The following is a 21,165-nucleotide window of genomic DNA, read 5'->3' as shown; positions in this document are numbered from 1 at the left end:
TCTCTGCCTGCTTTCTAGTGGCTTGGTTGGGGTTGGATGACGACGACGACAACGACGACGACAACGTAGTACCAAGCAGGGACTCAGAACTGGCACGAGATTTTCGGCCAACGCCGCATGAAACTGAAAGGGAAGCTGGCGTAGAGTGAAGCGAGACGAGCATGATCGGAGCTTTCTCTCTCTCTCTCTGTCTCCTCTTGCCGTGTTCCGTGATTGCAGTCCGAATTTTCGCCAGGGACGATTACGGATAGCAAGAAAATAAGGAACAGGTCACCAATTGATTAATTAAAACGGCCGTCGACGCAACATATGAGGCCCGCCGCCGCCGCCACACCGCCAGCATTTCGCTCCTCCCACAGTGACTGAGACGGCAATCGCAACGGCCCGAGGGAAGGGGATCAGGATGGAGCTGGCTGCTGGCCCTCTGATGAAGGATGGCCGGACAAGGGCTGCCGCTACTTAGTAGTGTGGAACTAGAGCCTTGAAATGTGATTCCCACTGGTCAGAGATATGCTGGACATGCACGAGAATCTCGAAATACTTGTTGCTGACATAATGTACGGCCATGGATACCTAAAAGGACGGCTACAGGCTGCAGCCCCCTCGCCTCGCCTCAGACACAGACAGAACAGAGTGGCGTATGTACCAAAAAACACTACCTAGGTACCTATCTACCTAGAGGTAGGTACCTCGAAATCAAAACCAAGGATCAATAGCCAAACACCAGACGCTCCCGCGACGAGACGAACCCTCACCTTACGTGCTTACTTGGCCTGTTCACGGTCGCCGTGTCGTCCTCGACGGGGGTTCTGGGGTTGAAGTCTGTTTGAAGAAGGCTTAGAGATGGCACCAATTTGATACTGGCACACCAAGTATTGCAACGCCCGGTCTTGCTCTCCAGTGTACCTAATGTACTGTACTTCGTACAGTATATTGTCTGAGAATCCTGGAATGCAACCCCTGGCTGGGTCGCCCCTTTCGTTCTTTGCCCACTCCTTTGACCGAGGTGTTTGTCATCGATCATTTGGGAAGGAAATCACGGGAGATTATAAGATCACATGAGGGCAACACCTCACCAACGCAGAAGACTATGCTAATTACCATGTATGGTACGCTATGTGGTGCTTAAAGGCGAAAACCCTCCAAGAGTTGGAAAGGCTATGAGGCGGTGGCAGGAGGCTAACCGCCAGACAGCCGTCAACCAGTCAGATAGGTAGGGAGGGTACCGAATACGGTATGTGCATAATCGCTTCCTTGATCCATCTCCGCCGACTCATCCCTCTCACCTGCAAAGTCCGGGAAAACGCACAATTGGAATCGAATCCAAGGCCTCCTGATCCGGAGCGGGGCCGGCAGATGACAAGATATGTTGTGTAGGTACAGAGTAAATGTTCGTGTCTCGTGTCTCGGTGAGTGCACTTAGAGACGGATAACATAGCGCTGCCATGAGACCGATCGAGTCAGATCTGTGCTGAGGGAATGGGAGGGGTTGATCAGGACAACCGACGACAACGATGATAGCAAAGTATAAATACCAGAAGCCAATTAAGCCAAAGGTCGAGACCACCTAAGTTGGTGGGCTGGCACGTTGGTTAGGTCGGACGCACCCAGAGACAGAGCCAAGAATGAATGTCAATAATTCCGTGGGCGAGTTTGGCTGTGACGAACCATTTCTTCCAAGGCCTGGCCTGACGTGCTGTTGGGCAAATGTCACGACCAGAAGGGGCCTGCCAACCGTCACCAACCCCCCTGTCGAGTGTCTGGGAATGCCCCCACCTTTCCAAGGAGGTTGCGCACCAGCGATGAGAGACCGAATATAGGTACGTACACAGTGTCTGAGTGTTCAGCCATCCATCCCACTCGTTTCCGCCCACAGACACGACGTACCGTCGACCGCGGCTCCTTGCCCAAAGGAGCCTGTCTGTTCTTCGTCTGACCAGTCATCAACGCGGGAATGCATATGGCACAGCCACGCCTGCCGTCCCAGGCCCCAGGGAAACTAACCTGATTAGGAGTAAGAGGGGAGTTAACAAGAGGGAGAAAAAAAAAAAACCACCCTCCACCTCTATTCATAGGCGCGTTCCATTCGTACCCGGACACTTCCTTGGATGAAGTGAGATCGGCCCTGGACGATTGGTGGACCACACCTTTTCGTTCTGTAGTGCATCCAGCTCCCCTCCCGCTGTACTTGCGGTACTGCTGTTGGTCTTGCTAGTGGTCGCATCCCTGTTTTGAATCTCCTGTCTGGTGCGCCTGGTCAATGTCTCCTATTTTTCGTTGCTTTCTGTCTCTGGGTTACGGCCTCGGTCAACAGAAGAAGATAGTCCGATCACCGAGGAAGGAAAGGAAAAGGGGGACGGGGAGGAAATGGAGGAGGAAAAAAGGAGACAGACAGATAGACAGGCCTCGATTCTTTGAAAACCTCTCCCTCTCTTTTCCCGGTTTGCAGACGTGTGGGCTCCTTTCACTTTAACTTAGGTACTGTCCCGGCACCAACCTCCCTCTCACCCCTCCCCTCTTCATCAGCGACGAGCAAGCAATCCAATCCACGTCTCGTCCGCCCCTCTCGTTGTAGGCAGTTGCTTCTGCTCTGCCCTTACTCGCCCCGTCCTCCTGCTCTTGCCTTACCCTGCATATCCCTTAATCGCCCCCCCCCCCTTTTTGCACCTGCCTACCTATCTGTCTAGGTAGAGTACCTACCCACTGTGGCCGTGTGTGCTTGCTTGTGTAAAGGTACAGACAGGCCTCAGCTCATCCCCCTTCCCCGTAGCTACTGCACACCTAACACCCATATCTTCGCTCCTGACCTTACCTACCTGTCTACTTCACCTATTCCCCCCTTTTTAACTTCCTCCCACACACCACAACCGGTTCGCACCTCCCATCATTCGCGTTCCGTCACCCCCTTTTCCTCCTTCCTCCTACCTACCTTTTTTTTTTTTATCTTAATTCACCACATTCGTTTGCGAGACGGCCTACCCAGGCAGTCACGAAACTAGAAGAACAAGAAAAAACATTTCATACCCCGAGTCAATTCGCGTCGCCTTCTTCGGGAGTTCGTCAAGCTCTTCTCAATCACTGCCAAGGTGACGAGTGCTTTGCTTCCTCGAGCAACGCAACGCACCTTGCGTTCGGGCACCCTCTTCCCCAAACTCGTCGGTTCGGAACCATACGAGACAAAACAATCAACAAGCCGACCACGCCAGTCGCTTTATTTTGCTCTTGCAATACCCTTCTTCAGATCAAAACCGCGGCCAAGCTACTAAGACGACTAAAATTACTGTCGCTATCTGCTCTCGTTGTGCCGGCCACATCAGCTTGGGCTTTCCCACACCAGCCCTCTTACTGACCCCTCGACCCTCATCTCCTGGATTCTATCTGATGACTTTTGGACGGTAAGTTGCCCATTGTTCCTGAACATGACGACGATTTCGCCCATCGAAGCGCCGCTCGCAATCGATTGACCTGCGCCCGTGCTGACATGACTTTGTAGATAATTATTCACCAAAATGTCGGGATACCCAGCCGGTGGTGCCGGTGCCGGTGGCCACCAGGATTACGACGATGGTTACGGCCAGCACGGCCGCGGTCAAGGAAATGGTACTCAACAGACCGATTCCTACTACCAGGATGATCAGCAGTATTACGATCAGAACGGTTACGACACCCACGGTCACCCTCACCAGGGCGGCGATGGCTACTACGACGAATCGTACGTAAAACCGCCTACATGAATGCAGTCTAGCATTACTGACCACCCTTCGCTTCTAGTGGCTACTACAATGCCGATCCAAACAATGCCTACCACCAGGACGGCGGCTACTATGACAACAATGAGCAGTATCAGGATGAGTACTACAACAACGGCAACAATGGGAATGGTTATTATGACCAAGACTACAATCAGGGCTATGCTGGCGCGCCTCGCCGACAAGGTTCCGAGGAGGATTCCGAGACTTTCAGCGATTTCACCATGAGGTCCGATATGGCCAGAGCTACCGACATGGACTACTATGGCCGTGGCGATGAGCGTTACAACAGCTACGACCAGGGTGGTGCTCGTGGTTTCAGGCCCCCTTCTTCTCAGATCTCGTACGGCGGTAACCGTTCTTCCGGTGCCTCAACCCCCAACTATGGCATGGATTACGCCAACATGATGTCGGCTGCCTCTCGCGAGCCTTATCCTGCGTGGACCTCGGATGCTCAAATTCCTCTGTCCAAGGAGGAGATTGAGGACATTTTCCTTGACCTCTGCGCGAAGTTTGGTTTTCAGCGGGACAGCATGCGTAACATGTACGACCACTTCATGATCTTATTGGATTCGAGGGCTTCGCGCATGACTCCTAACCAGGCTCTGCTGTCTCTCCATGCTGACTACATTGGTGGCGACAACGCCAACTACCGCAAGTGGTATTTTGCTGCCCATCTAGATTTGGACGACGCCGTCGGGTTTGCCAATATGAAGGGTAAAGGTTTGCGGCGCAAGGCCAAGAACAAGAAGAAGAACAAGGGCGAAGCCGACAACGAGGCCGATGCGCTCGAGGATCTCGAGGGCGACAACAGTCTCGAGGCTGCTGAATACCGCTGGAAGACTCGCATGAATCGCATGTCCCAGCATGATCGTGTCCGTCAGCTTGCTCTGTACCTTCTCTGCTGGGGTGAAGCCAATCAGGTTCGCTTTATGCCAGAATGCTTGTGCTTCATCTTCAAATGCGCCGATGACTATCTCAACTCACCTGCTTGCCAAAACATGGTTGAGCCTGTCGAGGAGTTTACTTTCCTCAACAACGTCATTACCCCGATCTACCAGTTCTGCAGAGACCAGGGTTACGAAATCTCCGACGGTGTTTATGTTCGCCGGGAACGCGACCACGACAAGGTCATCGGCTACGACGACTGTAATCAGCTCTTCTGGTATCCCGAAGGAATCGAGAAGATCGTCCTCGAGGACAAGTCGAAGTTGGTTGACGTTCCTCCCGCAGAGCGCTACCTCAAGTTCAAGGATATCAACTGGAAGAAGTGTTTCTTCAAGACCTACAAGGAGACTCGGTCGTGGTTTCACATGCTAGTGAACTTCAACCGTATCTGGATCATTCACTTGACAATGTTCTGGTTCTACACCTCAGCCAACGCCCCCAGTGTTGTCCTCGGTTCCAAGTACGAGCAGCAGGCCAACAACCAGCCGACGAAAGCACAGCAGTTCTCCATCATCGGTTTCGGTGGTACCATCGCCGCACTCATTCAGGTTTTGGCAACTTTGGCTGAGTGGGCGTACGTCCCTCGCAAGTGGGCAGGCGCACAGCACTTGACCAAGCGCATGTTGTTCTTGATCCTCATTCTGGTCATCAACGTTGCGCCATTCGTCTATGTTTTTGTCCTCCCCAATCCGAACGAGAAGATTGCCGAGATTTTGGCCATTGTCGAGTTCGTTATTGCACTTATCACCTTCCTCTTTTACTCGATCATGCCCCTTGGCGGTCTCTTCGGAAGCTACCTTACCAAGAACTCGCGCAAGTATGTTGCCAGCCAGACGTTCACGGCCAGCTACCCGCGTCTGAAGGGCAACGACATGGCTATGTCCTACGGTCTCTGGATTGCCGTTTTCGGTGCCAAGTTCGGAGAGTCATACGTATACCTGACTCTGTCCTTCAGGGATCCCATCCGGTACCTCTCGATCATGCAGATCGATTGTATGGGTGACAAGATTATTGGCAACATACTCTGCAAAAACCAGCATTATGTTCTGCTTGCCTTGATGACCTTCACGGACTTGATCTTCTTCTTCCTTGATACGTATCTGTGGTACGTTCTGGTCAACGCCCTCTTCTCCATCGCCAGATCGTTCTACATCGGTTCCTCTATCATGACACCCTGGAGGAACGTCTTCTCACGCCTTCCGAAACGTATCTACTCCAAGATTCTCGCTACTGGCGACATGGAAATCAAGTACAAGCCGAAGGTACTTATTTCGCAAGTCTGGAACGCTATCGTCATTTCCATGTACAGAGAGCACCTGTTGGCCATCGATCACGTCCAAAAGCTTCTCTATCACCAGGTCCCTTCGGAGCAAGAAGGCAAGAGAACCCTGAGAGCACCTACCTTCTTCGTCTCCCAGGAAGATCACTCGTTCAAGACCGAGTTCTTCCCCACGAACAGCGAGGCTGAACGACGCTTGTCCTTCTTTGCGCAGTCACTGTCCACTCCTATCCCAGAGCCTGTCCCGGTTGATAACATGCCTACTTTCACTGTTCTCATCCCGCACTACAGCGAGAAGATCCTCCTGTCTTTGCGTGAGATCATCCGCGAGGATGAGCCTTACTCCCGTGTTACCCTCCTTGAGTACCTCAAGCAACTTCACCCTCACGAGTGGGACTGCTTCGTCAAGGACACGAAGATCCTGGCGGATGAGACATCTCAGTTCAACGGCGACAGCGAAAAGAACGAGAAGGATACAGTCAAGAGCAAGATCGACGACCTTCCTTTCTACTGCATTGGGTTCAAATCCTCTGCGCCAGAGTACACCCTACGGACGCGTATTTGGGCCTCTCTGCGTTTCCAGACCCTTTATCGCACGATTTCTGGTTTCATGAACTATAGCAGAGCCATCAAGCTTTTGTATCGTGTGGAGAATCCAGAGGTCGTTCAGATGTTCGGCGGCAACTCTGACAAACTAGAGCGTGAGCTCGAGCGCATGGCCCGTCGCAAGTTCAAGCTTTGTGTGTCCATGCAGCGTTATGCCAAGTTCAAAAAGGAGGAGATGGAGAACGCCGAGTTCTTGCTTCGCGCCTACCCCGATCTTCAGATCGCCTACCTCGACGAAGAGCCCCCCTTGGCTGAAGGTGAAGAACCTCGCCTGTACTCTGCGCTCATCGACGGTCACTCGGAGATCATGGAGAATGGCATGCGCAAGCCGAAATTCCGCATTCAGCTCTCCGGTAACCCGATTTTGGGAGACGGCAAATCCGACAACCAGAACCATTCGATTATCTTCTACCGTGGCGAATATATTCAGCTTATCGACGCCAACCAGGATAACTACCTAGAGGAATGCCTCAAGATCAGATCTGTTCTGGCCGAGTTTGAGGAGATGAAGACTGATAACGTCAGCCCCTACACGCCTGGAGTCAAGAACAAGATGGTCAACCCCGTTGCCATCCTGGGTGCTCGCGAGTACATTTTCTCCGAGAACATTGGTATTCTAGGTGACGTGGCCGCCGGCAAGGAACAGACGTTTGGTACTCTCTTCGCTCGTACCCTATCCCAGATTGGAGGTAAACTGCACTACGGTCACCCCGATTTCCTCAACGGTATATTCATGAATACTCGCGGTGGTGTATCAAAGGCCCAGAAGGGCCTGCACCTCAACGAAGATATCTACGCTGGTATGAACGCTCTGTTGCGTGGTGGCAGAATTAAGCACTGCGAGTACTACCAGTGCGGTAAAGGTCGTGATTTGGGTTTCGGCTCCATTCTGAACTTTACCACCAAGATCGGCACCGGTATGGGTGAGCAGATGCTTTCCCGCGAGTACTATTACCTCGGAACTCAGCTTCCTCTGGATCGATTCCTTTCTTTCTACTACGCCCACCCTGGCTTTCATCTTAACAACATGTTCATCATGTTGTCAGTCCAGATGTTCATGATCTGCCTCCTCAGCTTGGGCGCCCTTCGACACGAGACCAAGGCGTGCAATTACAACCGCGACGTCCCCATCACCGATCCTCTCTTCCCCACCGGCTGCCAGAACACGGATGCGCTCATGGACTGGGTGTACCGCTGCATCTTATCCATTATCTTTGTGTTGCTGTTGGCCTTCGTTCCCTTGGTGGTCCAGGAACTGACCGAGAGAGGCATCTGGCGTGCCGCCAAGCGTCTCGGCAAGCAGTTTGGGTCTCTTTCACCGTTCTTCGAGGTCTTCGTTTGCCAGATTTACGCCAATTCGGTACAACAGGATCTCTCGTTTGGCGGTGCCCGGTACATCGGTACCGGCCGTGGTTTTGCGACCGCTCGCATTCCCTTCGGTGTCTTGTACTCGCGTTTCGCCGGCCCTTCGATTTATTTTGGTTCGCGCCTGCTGATGATGCTTCTCTTTGCCACCGTCACCATATGGCAAGGCGCCCTCGTGTACTTCTGGATCTCTCTCCTGGCTCTGGTCATTTCGCCGTTCTTGTACAACCCACATCAATTCGCTTGGAGCGATTTCTTTATCGACTACCGCGACTTTCTCCGATGGCTCTCTCGCGGCAATTCTCGCTCCCACGCTTCCTCCTGGATCGCCTTCTGCCGTCTGTCTCGAACTCGTATTACAGGTTACAAGCGCAAGGCCCTTGGTGACCCATCGGCCAAGATGTCATCTGACGTACCGCGTGCGGCCATCACCAACATGTTTTGGGGCGAGATCCTCACTCCTCTGCTCCTCGTTGCTACCACTGTCATCCCATACCTCTTCATCAACGCCCAGACTGGTGTTGAAGGAGCGAACAACAGTGACATCTCGGAAGCGCCTAAGCCAACCAACTCCTTGATCAGAGTCGGAGTCATAGCGCTCGCCCCTATTGCTATCAACGCCGGTGTGCTAATGGTAATGTTCTTCATGGCCTGCTTCATGGGACCACTCCTCAGCATGTGCTGCAAAAAGTTTGGCAGCGTGCTTGCGGCGATCGCCCATGGTCTTGCTGTCATTATGCTGCTTGTCTTCTTCGAGGTTATGTTCCTGCTTGAGTCGTTCGAGTTTGCGAGGACATTGCTCGGCATGATTGCCGTAGTTGCCATCCAGCGTTTCGTCTTCAAGCTGATCATCTCGCTCACCCTCACACGTGAGATCAAGACGGACGCGGCCAACATTGCATTCTGGACGGGCAAGTGGTACTCTATGGGATGGCACTCGATCTCGCAACCCGCTCGCGAGTTCCTCTGCAAGATTACGGAGCTGAGCATGTTTGCGGCCGACTTCGTCTTGGGTCACTTTTTGCTCTTTATAATGCTACCGGTCATTCTCGTTCCCAAGATTGACATGCTGCATTCCATGATGCTCTTCTGGCTGCGCCCTGGGTATGTCTACATTCTGATTCCAAGTTTCTTGGAGCAAACTACTAACAGTTTCTCAGTCGTCAAATCCGCCCGCCCATCTATTCGATGAAGCAGTCCAAGCTGAGGCGCAAGCGCGTGTTCCGTTACGCCATCCTCTACTTCCTCATGTTCATCCTCTTCATGGCCCTTATGATTGGGCCCGCTGTTGTAGGTGACAAGATTCCTATGGACACTTTCAAGTTCTTGGACACGACGCAACTGGCCCTCATTCAACCCACTATTTATAACAATGACAATACGCATGAGTCATCGGCAACGGGTACCGGAAGACCAGACTACTCTGGAGCCTATCTTACGATGACTGGGAGCGCCTCCGCATCGGCGACGAGCAACTCGGAGAGAGTGCGCTTGTTTTAGTAGCGATTGTACCATAAACGCATATGGGGGAGTAAAGCGCGTCGTCATTTATACCGCGGTTCGGGGTTGATTTGAGGCGACGAGCTGACGACCCAGGCTGTGGCGGCAGATTTCTAATGTTCACTGTCAGGCGTGTCTTGTTTCTTTTTACTGGTAGCTATTTATTCTCCGTTTCCTTTTCCCGTTCGGACAGAAAAACATGGCTGGCATGGAATCGCGGCTGTTTAGACCTGCAGACTAGTATATCGTCAACGGCCCAGAATAACACTGGACGGGACGTATAATGTCACCTTTTAGGAAGTTGAAAAATCTCGTTCCATCCTCCGTTTCAAAGCAAAATTAGTGATGACATTTGGTTGTCTTTCTGCTAGTATATCCAAGTTTCATTAACTGTTGTTTCACGAGGCTGTCCTTGTTCTCAACTAAGGAGGGCGGAAGAGAAAAAAGCGGCAGTTGTCATCATCAAACCAGATGGAGTAATGAATCGTGTTGGACTCTCTACCTGAGTGATCTGGTGTGGTGTCACGCGTTGTCGATTACCTAATCACAATGAGATAACGAGGCTATCAGGGAGCCACAATCTTGCGGCAGTAGCGCACCGAAAGTGCCGCTGCATGTACCTACTTCTTCTCCCCTGGGCTTCAAGTACGGGTGGGCCAATCATGAGACCGGAAACCTCTGGGCAGGGGCCGCGCTCGGGGGAAAACCGCGACAGATGTTGTTGTCACTTGGGCCTTTCCAAGCATCCAAGTACCAGAGCGTACTTCAGAGAAAGAGCACCAAGTCGACTGGGTCGGACACATGCGCTACTGCCGTCGTCATTTCCTTTACCACGTCATCCACAATCGTATATCGACTCGTTTGACGACTCTCAGTCCAGAATCATTTCTGTTGATTGCCTTTGCGCAAGGGTAACGAGAGTGCAGAGTACATCTGCGCGCAGCACCTGCCGACCCTGGTCCAACAGTAGACTGCTGCTTCCTCGATTAATTACTCAGCGCCAGAACTCGGTCATTGTCCACGCGCCTACCTACACCTCGCGTCGACCCTCCTCAACCATTACCGTGCCGTACCATACCTAGACACTCGGGTACGATTGACTGCCCTCGGCATCTCCCTCGACTTGGTTCTTGTTAAAGTCACCATGGACGCCGGCGAAGCCCAGACGAAGGTCATCGCCTGGCTACACGAGGCTTCTGAGGCGTTCCAAAAAGTGCCTGGATCTGCCGTCCTCATTCGATACATCCAATCGAGCTATCAGAACGATCCCATCCGATCCGGTATCGAGCTCGTCCTCTTTATATTCTTCGTCCGCTATCTTCTGTCGCCGTCATATTCCACCCAGAAACAAAACTTTATCAAACTTCGCGATGATGTACACAGGCGCCCCGCCCCCTTTCTTTTTTATTTTCCTTTCGGTACACTCTTGACCGTGACCCCCGTACATATACTGACGACATTTTGTGCAAGGAAATCGATGAGCTAGTCGAAGATTGGTCTCCCGAACCCCTCGTCTCTCCCCAGACAGCTCTCGAGGAGATCGAAGCTGAGAGGTTGCCTGTCATTGTTGGGTACGGATGATCGCCCCTCTCCCCTTTCCTCTCCGTCTACGGTAACGGTTTACTAAGTCTACGTCCAGACCTACCGGACCTAAAACCAAACTTGCAAGCGGACGCACCGTCACGAACCTTGCCTCGTACAACTTTTACAACTTCAACGCGAACGAACAAATCAAGGACAAGGCCATCCAGACGCTGCGCACTTATGGAGTCGGTCCATGCGGCCCTCCCCAATTCTACGGAACCCAGGACGTGCACATGAAGACAGAGGCAGACATTGCCGCCTATCTAGGTACAGAGGCTTGCATTGTTTACGCCCAAGCCTTTTCCACCATCTCCAGTGTCATTCCCGCCTTTTGTAAGCGTGGAGACATTATTGTTGCCGATCGTGCCGTCAACTACTCCATTCGCAAGGGCATGGAGGCCTCCAGAAGCACCATCAAGTGGTACGCCCATGGAGACATGGACGACCTGGAACGTGTTATCCAAAAGGTGGTCAAGGACCAAAAGGGAAAGAAGTTGACGCGAAGGTTTATTGTCTCCGAAGGATTGTTCGAGACCACAGGAGACAGTGCCGACCTACCCCGACTTGTAAGTAAAACGCTCATGTGTACGCAGTCAATTGGCTTTTGGGTAAATGGTGTAACTAACAATGCATGCAGGTCGAGTTAAAGGAAAAGTACAAGTTCCGCATTATTCTGGACGAAACATGGTCATTTGGCGTCCTTGGTCGGACTGGTCGCGGACTTACCGAGGCACAAAACGTTGACCCCTCCCAGGTGGACATGATCGCGGGTTCTCTCGCTGGACCCTTGTGCGCCGGTGGCGGCTTTTGCGCTGGTGCTAAGGATGTTGTCGAGCACCAGCGCCTTACAGCGGCGTCTTACACTTTCTCCGCTGCCCTGCCTGCCATGCTTGCCGTTACGGCCAGCGAGACTCTCAGTGTTCTGCAGTCTAACCCAGACATCCTTGCGCAGTGTCGGGAAAACACCAAAGCTATGAGGGCGCAACTGGACCCCCGCAGCGATTGGGTCGTCTGCACAAGCTCGCCGGAGAACCCCATCATGCTACTCGTGCTCAAGGCTGAGGTCGTTGCGGCGCGCAAGTTGACAAGGGAGGACCAGGAACGCTTGCTGCAGGACTGCGTTGATGAGGTAAGTCAGGCTATCATCGTTGGTATTCCCGAAGTCATTGCTAACTAATTCGTACTTTCAGGCGCTCGCCAATGGGGTTCTCATCACACGATTGAAGAGCATGCCTATTGCCAACAACCTCGATCCCAAGGACAACAGCTGGCAGATCCAACCGGCGCTCAAGGTGTGCATCACCACAGGCTTGCCGAGAAAAGATATTGAGAAGGCCGGTGTCACGATCCGACACGCCATCACCAAGGTTATGACCAGGAAGTCGAGTTCCAAATCATCATAACGTCGTCCACGCCAGGACCTGAATCGCGTTATGACATGTGCAAGACTGAGTGACCTGGGAGGGCGACTATGTCCTCAAGGGCACTGTTCGCTAGATGTGTTCAGTCGAACCATTCAAGATAGATAGAGGTGCCGGGAGGCGGGAGGCGTACATCCTTTTCTGCCTTGTCATTGGATCGAAAAGACACTCGGTGCAATTCAGGCGGTCGAGTACTCGAACACCTCGCAAATTTGCTGGTAATTCATGTGATGAAAGGTAAATACTGATAATTAATAGAACATCAATTGGTAGCCAACGTCACAGCTTCGGATGATGTCCGTCGCCGCAACTTTTGAGACACTCTGCATGCAGCATGGTACAGCCGAGAGATCAGTAGGGCAAGCAAAGGCTGTGCTGGCCATCAAAGGACTGGGGGTGAAGCAAAGCCCGCGCGCCTACTTCCTGTCTACAGACCAGCGCCGGATCCGGCATTGGGGTCCAGCCGTCAGGCCTGGCCATACACTGCGAACCACCAGCAATCTCTAGCGATGCGACCCGAGAGTCTAGTCTCTTGCCGAACCTCTTGCTCCTTTTCTCTTCTTTCACCTATGAAAGCTGAAGAAGTCTAGGTTTCCACAACTTCAGGCCCTCTGGGCGTTCCAGACTACCGTCAGACCTCGATGAGACACGTGCTGCCATCAGCGTCCTGCCCTCATCCGACTGCATCGATGGGCCGTGAGGTGTGAACCATGTCTTATTTTCCGTGGCGTTCCTCGACCAAATTTGAAGCTTGCATTTGGCAGACACGTCCTTGACGGCCCGGTACCTTACCCTGCGTTTGGGCCGGGAGACCTTCTGGATTTCTTTTTGAACTAAAGCTCGCCTTGGCTTCTTTGACGCCGCTTTGAGTCGATGGGCTTCAGTATTGGGTTGAGAGAAGGATTCGTCCATTGTGGGCTTGTGTCTCTGCTTCCTCTTTGGGACGGAAAGTGGGAGGCAATCTCATCTAGACTTTGACTATAGGAATCCACTGGTTTGCTTCGTTGGGTATAAACACCTTCGGCCTTGTTCGTCCTTGCCATATCTCAGTCACCCGATCTCATCACGCACTCCTTCGATCATTTGAGAAGACCGGGCCGATCATTACCTATCATTAGCTGTCTTTTGCGTCCCAAGCAGACCACCACTCCTTTGCAAAAGCATCCATGCCGAAATAAGAAGGCTTCGACTGATTCCGCAACGCTGCCTTGCCTCACTGTGAGTCTATCAACAGGCCTCTTCTTCGAACCCCAAGGCTTCATTTTGACAGGAGATCGAGAATTCCAGCGCAAAATGCTGACCGACGTTGCAAGATAAGGATTACCAAGGTTGGACTTCTTGACCACTATTGCTCTAGGCACCGGTTCCAATATAACAAGTCGGTCCGTTTGGTGGTATTACTACAGCCCTGAGATGCAATCTAAGTCAACCATCAATTGGAACTGAGTACAAGACGGTGCCCAATATTCGGTGAACCAACATTTACGACAACGACAATAGCCCAAGCCAGGCGAACCTGGTCCAGGAGGTGAGTTATGAGATTGTTGCTGTTATCTTTTTGATATGGATTAGTTCTTGCAGGAACTCTCCGGGGGCCGGGTGGTGTTTTCTTTCGCCCCTTGTTGCACATTGAGACCAACATTCCTGCCCAGTGCTGACTCCTCCCTCCCCTCCTTTCCTCCCTCGGCCCACCACCTAACCACAGCTCTACATGGTTTCATTCTATCCCGTTCCTGCTTCTCTTGGTATTTTGGTCAATGCCACAGTAGAAGGCGAGGCTCCCGCTGCTTGTTCTCTTTCGATTGGTTGGTCAATTTAGTCAGAGAGAGTCAGGTGTCATAGACGCAGCAACGGCTACAAGGACACACACTACTTGACTGTGCCATACCCCCCTCTCGGCCCCATCATGTTTTCTCTCCATCTTCTGATTTTCGTCCTTCGTCCTTCGTCCTGAATCGTTGCCTATTGCCATTGGCCTCGTGGAACTCTGAAGCTGTCTTGACAGCGATCCGCTCCTTTCTGTTGATGTTTTTGCTTACTTTCTAGTCACTCATTGCAACCTACCATTCTTTACCCTCTTTTGGCTTGATAGCTCACAATTTTCCCGTCGTAACAGATTTCAGCCTCGCGCAAGGGTCTCCGCCAACATCTGCTCGGGTGTTCTAATCTCACCTATCTTTAACCTAGAATCACTACCCGCACTCCGTCAGATCCTTGAAAGGATGAAACCAGCCGGTCTCTCTTCAGCGCTGGTCCTCATACTGGTTGAGTTCTCTGCCGCTCGTCCCCAAGGTAAAATAGCGCCCAGCCTATCTGTTAATGCCGAGCATATGATCCTGATATGTGAACATAGGCACTAGAGATGTCAAGGGTTCGATTGCTCAGCCTCAACATACCATCGTCACCGACTCGACCTTGACAGAGCCCATCGAGGCCCCCCAAGTCGTTGTTTACGTCGACGAAAAGGGTGCACCTTTGGAGACAGCTACTGAGACAGTCCGCTTCGTGCCAGCCTCTCGATCAATCATCCATCCCTCCGAGCCTTTGGAGTCGGGAACCCGCTCTGGAGATGTCGTTTCTCGGACCACCTTTTCATCCTCTAATGACGCCCCGGGTTCCCCTCTGGCAACCTCGAGCACTTCAGCTGTCGCTACTTCATCGTCACCTTCTTCATCATTTCCTTCGGCTTATTCTACTCCAAACACCACTCTCCCTGGCATCGCGTATGCACCCTACACGGCGACGGGACAATGCAAAACAGCTGAGCAGATGGATGTCGACTTCGCCAAGCTTGGGGGAAAATACTCGGTGGTCCGCACCTACGGCACTGACTGCGACCAGATCGCCAATGCTCTTCCCGCAGCCAAAAAGGCCGGTGTGAAACTCTTTTTGGGTATTTTCGACATCAGCTCAATCCCTACCCAGGTTGCAATCATTGTCTCAGCCGTCAGCAACAACTGGTCCCTGATTGAAACTGTCAGTGTCGGTAACGAGTTGGTCAACAACGGCAAGGCTACAGCGCAGCAAATGGTCACCGCCGTGGGCCAGACGCGCCAACTTCTCCGCGCTGCCGGCTACACCGGTCCAGTTGTCACGGTTGACACCTTCGTAGCGGTCCTTGCCTACCCCGAGCTGTGCGACGCATCAGATTACTGCGCAATGAACATCCACCCATTTTTTGACAGTAACACGGCGGCAAAGGATGCAGGTTCCTTCATCACCCGGATGGTCGGCGAGGTTCAGTCCAAGCTTTCGAACCGAAACAAGCGCATAGTCTGCACGGAGACAGGGTGGCCGTGGAAGGGGAACGCCAATGGCGCTGCCATACCCGGAATTGAAGAGCAGCAGCTGGCTGTCGACTCGATCAAGAAGGCGTATGCGAGCCATACGGCCGATGTCATTCTCTTCTCGGCCTTTAACGATCTTTGGAAACACGCCGAGGCAGCAACTTTCAATGCTGAGCAGTACTGGGGCATCGGAGCTCTGTACTCGGATTCTGACAGATGAGCAATAGGGACGAAAACAAATGCAACGGGTCAATGTTTCGTATGTATCGAGATTCGGCGGGCCATGGACAAGGTAGTTTCACGATGTCTGGTTGAGATGGTGATATTCAATAAATTCATTCTTACCTATCCTCTACAAATTCTTATGCGCTGCTTCTGTAGTTGAGTGCGTGGCGACCAGGGTGCGTCCATAAACTATGAGTTTCAACCCGCCAAGTATTCTTCCTCGTCATTTTGTAGCGTCTTTGAGACTCAGTTATCTAGACTATAGGTGGAGAGAATGATACGTACTGGGGGTCTTGGAAGGAGGATTTTCCACCGAAGTTTGGCCATAGCCATTGCCCTCTTGATCTCCTGGCCACGAACCCAGGTTGTGTCTGTCATGATAAATCCGACATGCCTTCGAAATTTCTCTCCCCGGCCCCTCGAGCAAAGCCGACTGATTCCATGCCTCGTGCTGTGCTTGACGCTTACGAATAGGCCAATCAAAGTCGGTCTAGTTGGTGTGACACAACATCGCTCATCTAACCCGTAACGGGCAAGGAAAACTACAATTGCAGGCTCTCCAAACTGCAACCATACATAAGAAACAATTTACTTTCAATGCATGTTTCTGTTCTACGGTACTATTGAAGATTCGCGTGAGATTATATGACGGCAAGTTCCATCAACCTTTGTATGCATCGTCTTCCACGAGAACTTTCCATCCATACTTCCTCTCCGAGGTCCTCCAGCAGCTATTGCTATCTTTACAGACGATGACATCCCGGCTGAAGGCTTGCAAGATCTGGCACTTCATGTCGGGAACCGCCGACTAGTTGTCGTTGCACATGGGGACGAGGTACTCGGCGCCGTCAGCATTGCTCTCTTTTGCAGGACTGCGCCACAAAAGAGCTCTACCACTATGTAGCAGTTGCAATGATAGCAGCTAACTTGACTGCAAGCGACCATCCAAGCTGAGGCCGTTAGCTTGCCACTGACAGTCCTCTCATGGCTAATGCCACCCAGATGGCTAAAATTCCCACAGTGCTCCAAGCGACGTCGGAGATGCACTTTGTCGTTGAAGTATGTGTGATTCGCTGGGATAGTACCAAGCTCGGTAACAGAAAGCGCGTTGAGGTTCACTCCGGAGTAGTTGGCGGGGTTGGGATTGATCCTGACGAACTTTCTAGGGACACCCTTAATAATGTGTCAGTCAGAGTGATATCTGGGCTTCAGGAGAGGTCTCTACTTTCAATCCTGGGATGGCTACCTTGTAGCCGGTAATGGGGGTCTCAGAAACCTCGAAGATAGGCGGGGCGGCAGCGGCGGCCTTGTTGTATCCATGTCAGTCAATTCCAATTGAGCCTGCATAAACATCTTCAACTGTTTTCAGTGTTTCCGAATGGGTGTTTCAAGTACTTGCGGCTTTAGTCTTTGTAAGTATTTATCTCAAACTATGCCTACTTTTCGCTATAGCCTGGCATCGTTTGCTCTGATTGTGCCACCAAGAAAGGCATCATTCCTTGAAGGATGAAGTCCGCTTATCCGCATGAGCAATTGTTCTGTCACTTATGGGTTGAATAGCGGTTTTCACAGGCCTACGCCCTTGGGCTCCTGGGAAGTCGTCAAAATGAGACATGTGACCAGTCACGTGGACGATGCTTGAATGTTTAGGTTTCTGACAGTTGTACCCGGGCCTCAGTTTGTAATAGTCGGAGATAAGGTCGCTTAGTACGGATACATACAACAATACTCCAATAAAACCCGACTCTCCTGTCGCCTGCGTACGATCCATTGTGAAATCCTTGATACAACTCAATTCGCCAACTTTCTGGGCAAGAGTGGGCAGCTTCTATGACCTAATTATAAATGGATATGGTGAGCCCGACGGGCACTGTTCCTCGCATGATTTATGGCATCAATAGTGTGTGGCAGTGACAGCGGCCTCCGATCACACAAGCCACTATCAAGATGATCGTCTTCAGTATGTATATTACCTGAGCCAAGGAACAGGTCGATAGGGGCTTTGCTGCAGATCCCTAGAATCCTCTCTTTATCTCTATCTCTCTAGTTTATCCTATTTTGTTTTTGAGTGAGAGAGAAGGAGGGGGCGGGGGGTCAGAGAACACCCAAAACGAAAAAAGACATTCCCGCCTTGTAATAACATTAGAAGTTCGACTTGTCTCGGCTCTCCACACCGCAACGCCTGCCTATGAATGTACTGCGTACGCTATGCCTAGCCCACTCTCAATTCCAGGCAAGATTGTTCTCGATGAGCGGCATTGTAGTGAGGGAGTGTACACTACTTGGGCTGATAGAAGCAGTGGGAGGAACCCTGCCGGTTTGCTTGCTTACCTTAGACATCCAGACATGCAACATGCGGTAAGCTACAGCGGACCACCATGCAGGAGCGCTCTTTCCTCATCCTACCTTTTTTTTTCCCTTCCCCGGCGCACTTTCTTCACTCTTGAAAGCCGACGACTGCTTCCCACTCTCGCTCGTTCAATTGAGGACAAGGGATTATCTTAACCATTTCTCGCGCCTCGGTCGCAACTCGGGCTGTCGCAACCCCAATGGCTACCGCCGTCGACGTTCCTGCGGCCACCGCAGGATTGGCACCACGTCGAATCCCTACAAAGACGAGGGAATACCCGCTCATGTCACGCCGCCAAATCGAAGGCTTGATTGCTCAGGGCAAAGTCGTTACAATTGTTGATCAATTCGTACTCAAGCTGGATGGGTGGTTACCGTACCATCCTGGAGGCGATAAGGCCATCCAGCACATGGTCGGTCGGGATGCCACCGACGAAGTTACAGTGTATGCGTCTTCACGCGTTTTTGACCTGCACTCTTCTCCTCAACGCCAACGGCTGACCTGGAATTCAACACTGCAGACTTCACTCCCCGGAGGCCAAAGCACAGATGATGAGGTATCGAATTGGAAGGATCGAGGGACACTGGAGGAACTTTATGCCGCCTATCCAGGGAGGCAAGTTCAGGAATCTCGACGAGGGCGGCCCCGATATGAGTGCCACTGAAGTCAAAAGCAACCTGCGTTTCTTTGGGACCTCCTCCCCCAGCGATATTAGTTCTCGCGAAGCTTCCCCCGTCTTCGATACCACAAATACCTGTGTCCGCCGTAGACACGGTGCGGCTTCTGTCTCTTCGGCCACCTCGGCAACCAACGATGAAGACGACGACGACAAGGAAATGGACGGGACCGCGTTCCTCGACTCTGAGACACGCAAGCGTATCCACCTTGACCTCGATAAATACCCTGCCCTGGATGACGAGACGCAGTCGGAGATTGTGCGTAAGTACAGGCTCCTCGACGAGCGTATCAAGGCGGAAGGGCTGTACAATTGCAATTACCATGCCTACGCCATCGAGGTGATGCGTTTTGCGCTCCTCTTTGCTGGTATGCTGACTTTCTTGCGTTGGGGGTGGTATTTTCCTAGTGCCGCCTGTCTAGGCTGCTTCTGGCACCAGCTTGTCTTCTCTGCTCACGATGCTGGTCATATGGGCATCACCCACAATTTCCACCTAGACACATGCATCGGAATTTTCATCGCTGACTTCATGGGCGGCCTGTCCATCGGTTGGTGGAAGCGAAATCACAACGTGCATCACATCGTCACCAACTCCCCGGAGCACGACCCGGATATCGAGCATTTGCCTTTCTTTGCTGTGTCTCACCGTTTTCTTGGGAACTTGGTGTCGTCCTATTACGAGCGCGTAATGGTGTATGACTTCGCGGCCAAGCTCTTCCTGTCAGTGCAGTCATATCTGTACTACCCTATCATGCTATTCGGCCGCTTCAACCTTTATAGGCTCTCGTGGGACCACCTTATAATGGGTCGCGGCCCCAGGAAGGGCATCGCCTGGTGGCACCGCTGGCTTGAACTAGCCGGTCAGGCCTTCTTCTGGGCCTGGTTTGGCTATGGCATTGTGTACAAGTCTATCCCCTCCAACTGGGACCGCTTCGTCTTTGTAATCGTCAGCCACATGTTTCAAGCGCCGTTACACGTCCAGATCACGCTATCTCACTTCGCCATGAGCACAGCCGACCTGGGCCCCCACGAGTCGTTCCCACAAAAGATGTTACGCACTACTATGGACATTGACTGCCCTTCCTGGCTTGACTTCTTCCACGGAGGATTGCAATTCCAGGTTGTGCACCACTTATACCCGCGTATCCCACGGCACAACCTGCGTGAGACGCAGAGGCTTGTACAAGAGTTTTGCAATGACGTGGGTATCCCCTACGCCCTGTATGGCTTCATCGACGGCAACAAGGATGTTATCGGTCGGCTCGCGGAGGTCTCTCGACAGGCGGCCATCTTGGCGAAATGCCAAAAGGTTGCTGCCAATCAAATCCACGGCGGCCACCATCACTAACGCCATCTGATCTGTCAAACTCTTGTATTCTTGTCGCGGTCCTCGCTCTTGTTGTCTGGCTGTGAACAACTCGGGGACGTGGAACAGAGCTCCGTCATAACCAGTGCAGAGAGAAGAAAGAGGCATATGGGATATGTGCATCCAATGTCTCGAAGCCTGTGGGATTCGAACTAAAATAGTATGTAATGTCTAGAACTCAAGTCAAGTTTTTTTTTTCTCCATGTACAGTTGTGTATGCATGTGGTTGTATGAGTCAAGTTGAGTGAGAAATTGAGAGCACAATTTTCCGTTCCTTACAGTGACCTCATTGAATAGTGTGTGTTACCACTTCCGATGATGTTAGATTTGCGTCTTATTTTCGGGCTACGGCAGAATAGTCTCTTATAAATGGGCTATGTCATTTAAACACTTGTCGGCATTCTCGCCTCGTTCCGAGAATCTAAATCGGGAACAACACGCTCTGCGAACACCTCTTTCCAAAGCATCTTAGGATTCTCATAGCTTTGAGCTATGGGAAGTAGGGAAATGGGCTCGGATTCGCAAGACCTAAAGTGATAAATCAAGTGCTCGGGATGGCCGGTGTGCGGGCAATGGGCACCCACAAGAATGACCAACCTGGACATGAGCAGGACGAATTCGCCATAGACGCCCATGCGAACAGAAACGAGCAGCCATCAAACAGCGAACAGTAAGGGGCCAGTCCAAATGTGAAAACAAACACGAGAGTGAGAAGGAGAATTGAGGGGCGTTTTGTATTACCTTTTAAAAGGAAGAGCGGGGTGCAGATACATAATCATAGGCCGCTGACTAGAACAACTTTGGAATTC

General features: G+C 51.9%; 7 protein-coding genes across 7 annotated transcripts; 4 read left to right on the top strand and 3 right to left on the bottom strand.

Moving 5' to 3' along the window:
• Nucleotides 1–1,587: 1,587 nt before the first annotated feature.
• Nucleotides 1,588–2,167, bottom strand: LY79DRAFT_292422 (uncharacterized protein). The gene has a single exon (XM_060552219.1). It carries the CDS (start codon nucleotides 2,071–2,073, stop codon nucleotides 1,738–1,740), a length of 336 nt encoding a protein of 111 aa, XP_060411806.1. The 5' UTR covers nucleotides 2,074–2,167; the 3' UTR covers nucleotides 1,588–1,737.
• Nucleotides 2,168–3,509: 1,342 nt separating this feature from the next.
• Nucleotides 3,510–9,447, top strand: LY79DRAFT_520059 (1,3-beta-glucan synthase component; the record flags this gene model as incomplete). Its single annotated transcript, XM_060555199.1, has 3 exons — nucleotides 3,510–3,712; nucleotides 3,772–9,051; nucleotides 9,108–9,447. The coding sequence occupies 3 exons, from the start codon at nucleotides 3,510–3,512 to the stop codon at nucleotides 9,445–9,447; spliced, it is 5,823 nt and encodes a 1,940-aa protein (XP_060411805.1).
• A 1,144-nt stretch (nucleotides 9,448–10,591) lies between these two features.
• LY79DRAFT_519971 (aminotransferase class I and II) lies at nucleotides 10,592–12,434 on the top strand (the record flags this gene model as incomplete). Its single annotated transcript, XM_060555189.1, has 5 exons — nucleotides 10,592–10,822; nucleotides 10,918–11,018; nucleotides 11,087–11,597; nucleotides 11,669–12,178; nucleotides 12,222–12,434. The coding sequence occupies 5 exons, from the start codon at nucleotides 10,592–10,594 to the stop codon at nucleotides 12,432–12,434; spliced, it is 1,566 nt and encodes a 521-aa protein (XP_060411804.1).
• A 2,240-nt stretch (nucleotides 12,435–14,674) lies between these two features.
• LY79DRAFT_520040 (cell wall glucanase) lies at nucleotides 14,675–15,959 on the top strand (the record flags this gene model as incomplete). Its single annotated transcript, XM_060555197.1, has 2 exons — nucleotides 14,675–14,744; nucleotides 14,806–15,959. 2 exons carry the CDS (start codon nucleotides 14,675–14,677, stop codon nucleotides 15,957–15,959), a joined length of 1,224 nt encoding a protein of 407 aa, XP_060411803.1.
• Nucleotides 15,960–16,772: 813 nt separating this feature from the next.
• LY79DRAFT_671506 (uncharacterized protein) lies at nucleotides 16,773–18,304 on the bottom strand (the record flags this gene model as incomplete). The annotated part of the gene is made up of 4 exons (XM_060563922.1): nucleotides 16,773–16,802; nucleotides 16,940–17,137; nucleotides 17,211–17,270; nucleotides 18,296–18,304. 4 exons carry the CDS (start codon nucleotides 18,302–18,304, stop codon nucleotides 16,773–16,775), a joined length of 297 nt encoding a protein of 98 aa, XP_060411802.1.
• A 209-nt stretch (nucleotides 18,305–18,513) lies between these two features.
• Nucleotides 18,514–20,338, top strand: LY79DRAFT_520108 (fatty acid desaturase; the record flags this gene model as incomplete). Its single annotated transcript, XM_060555206.1, has 2 exons — nucleotides 18,514–18,758; nucleotides 18,835–20,338. 2 exons carry the CDS (start codon nucleotides 18,514–18,516, stop codon nucleotides 20,336–20,338), a joined length of 1,749 nt encoding a protein of 582 aa, XP_060411801.1.
• A 305-nt stretch (nucleotides 20,339–20,643) lies between these two features.
• LY79DRAFT_292364 (uncharacterized protein) lies at nucleotides 20,644–21,083 on the bottom strand. Its single transcript, XM_060552218.1, has one exon. The coding sequence runs from the start codon at nucleotides 20,989–20,991 to the stop codon at nucleotides 20,740–20,742; it is 252 nt and encodes an 83-aa protein (XP_060411800.1). The 5' UTR covers nucleotides 20,992–21,083; the 3' UTR covers nucleotides 20,644–20,739.
• Between the last annotated feature and the right edge of the window lie 82 nt (nucleotides 21,084–21,165).

This window comes from Colletotrichum navitas, assembly GCF_030913465.1.
Source record: "Colletotrichum navitas strain CBS 125086 chromosome Unknown LY79scaffold_51, whole genome shotgun sequence".
NCBI classification, from domain to species: Eukaryota; Fungi; Ascomycota; class Sordariomycetes; order Glomerellales; family Glomerellaceae; genus Colletotrichum; species Colletotrichum navitas.
The sequence above is the reverse complement of the archived record's forward strand: the minus strand, read 5'-3'. Positions and strand labels throughout refer to the sequence as shown.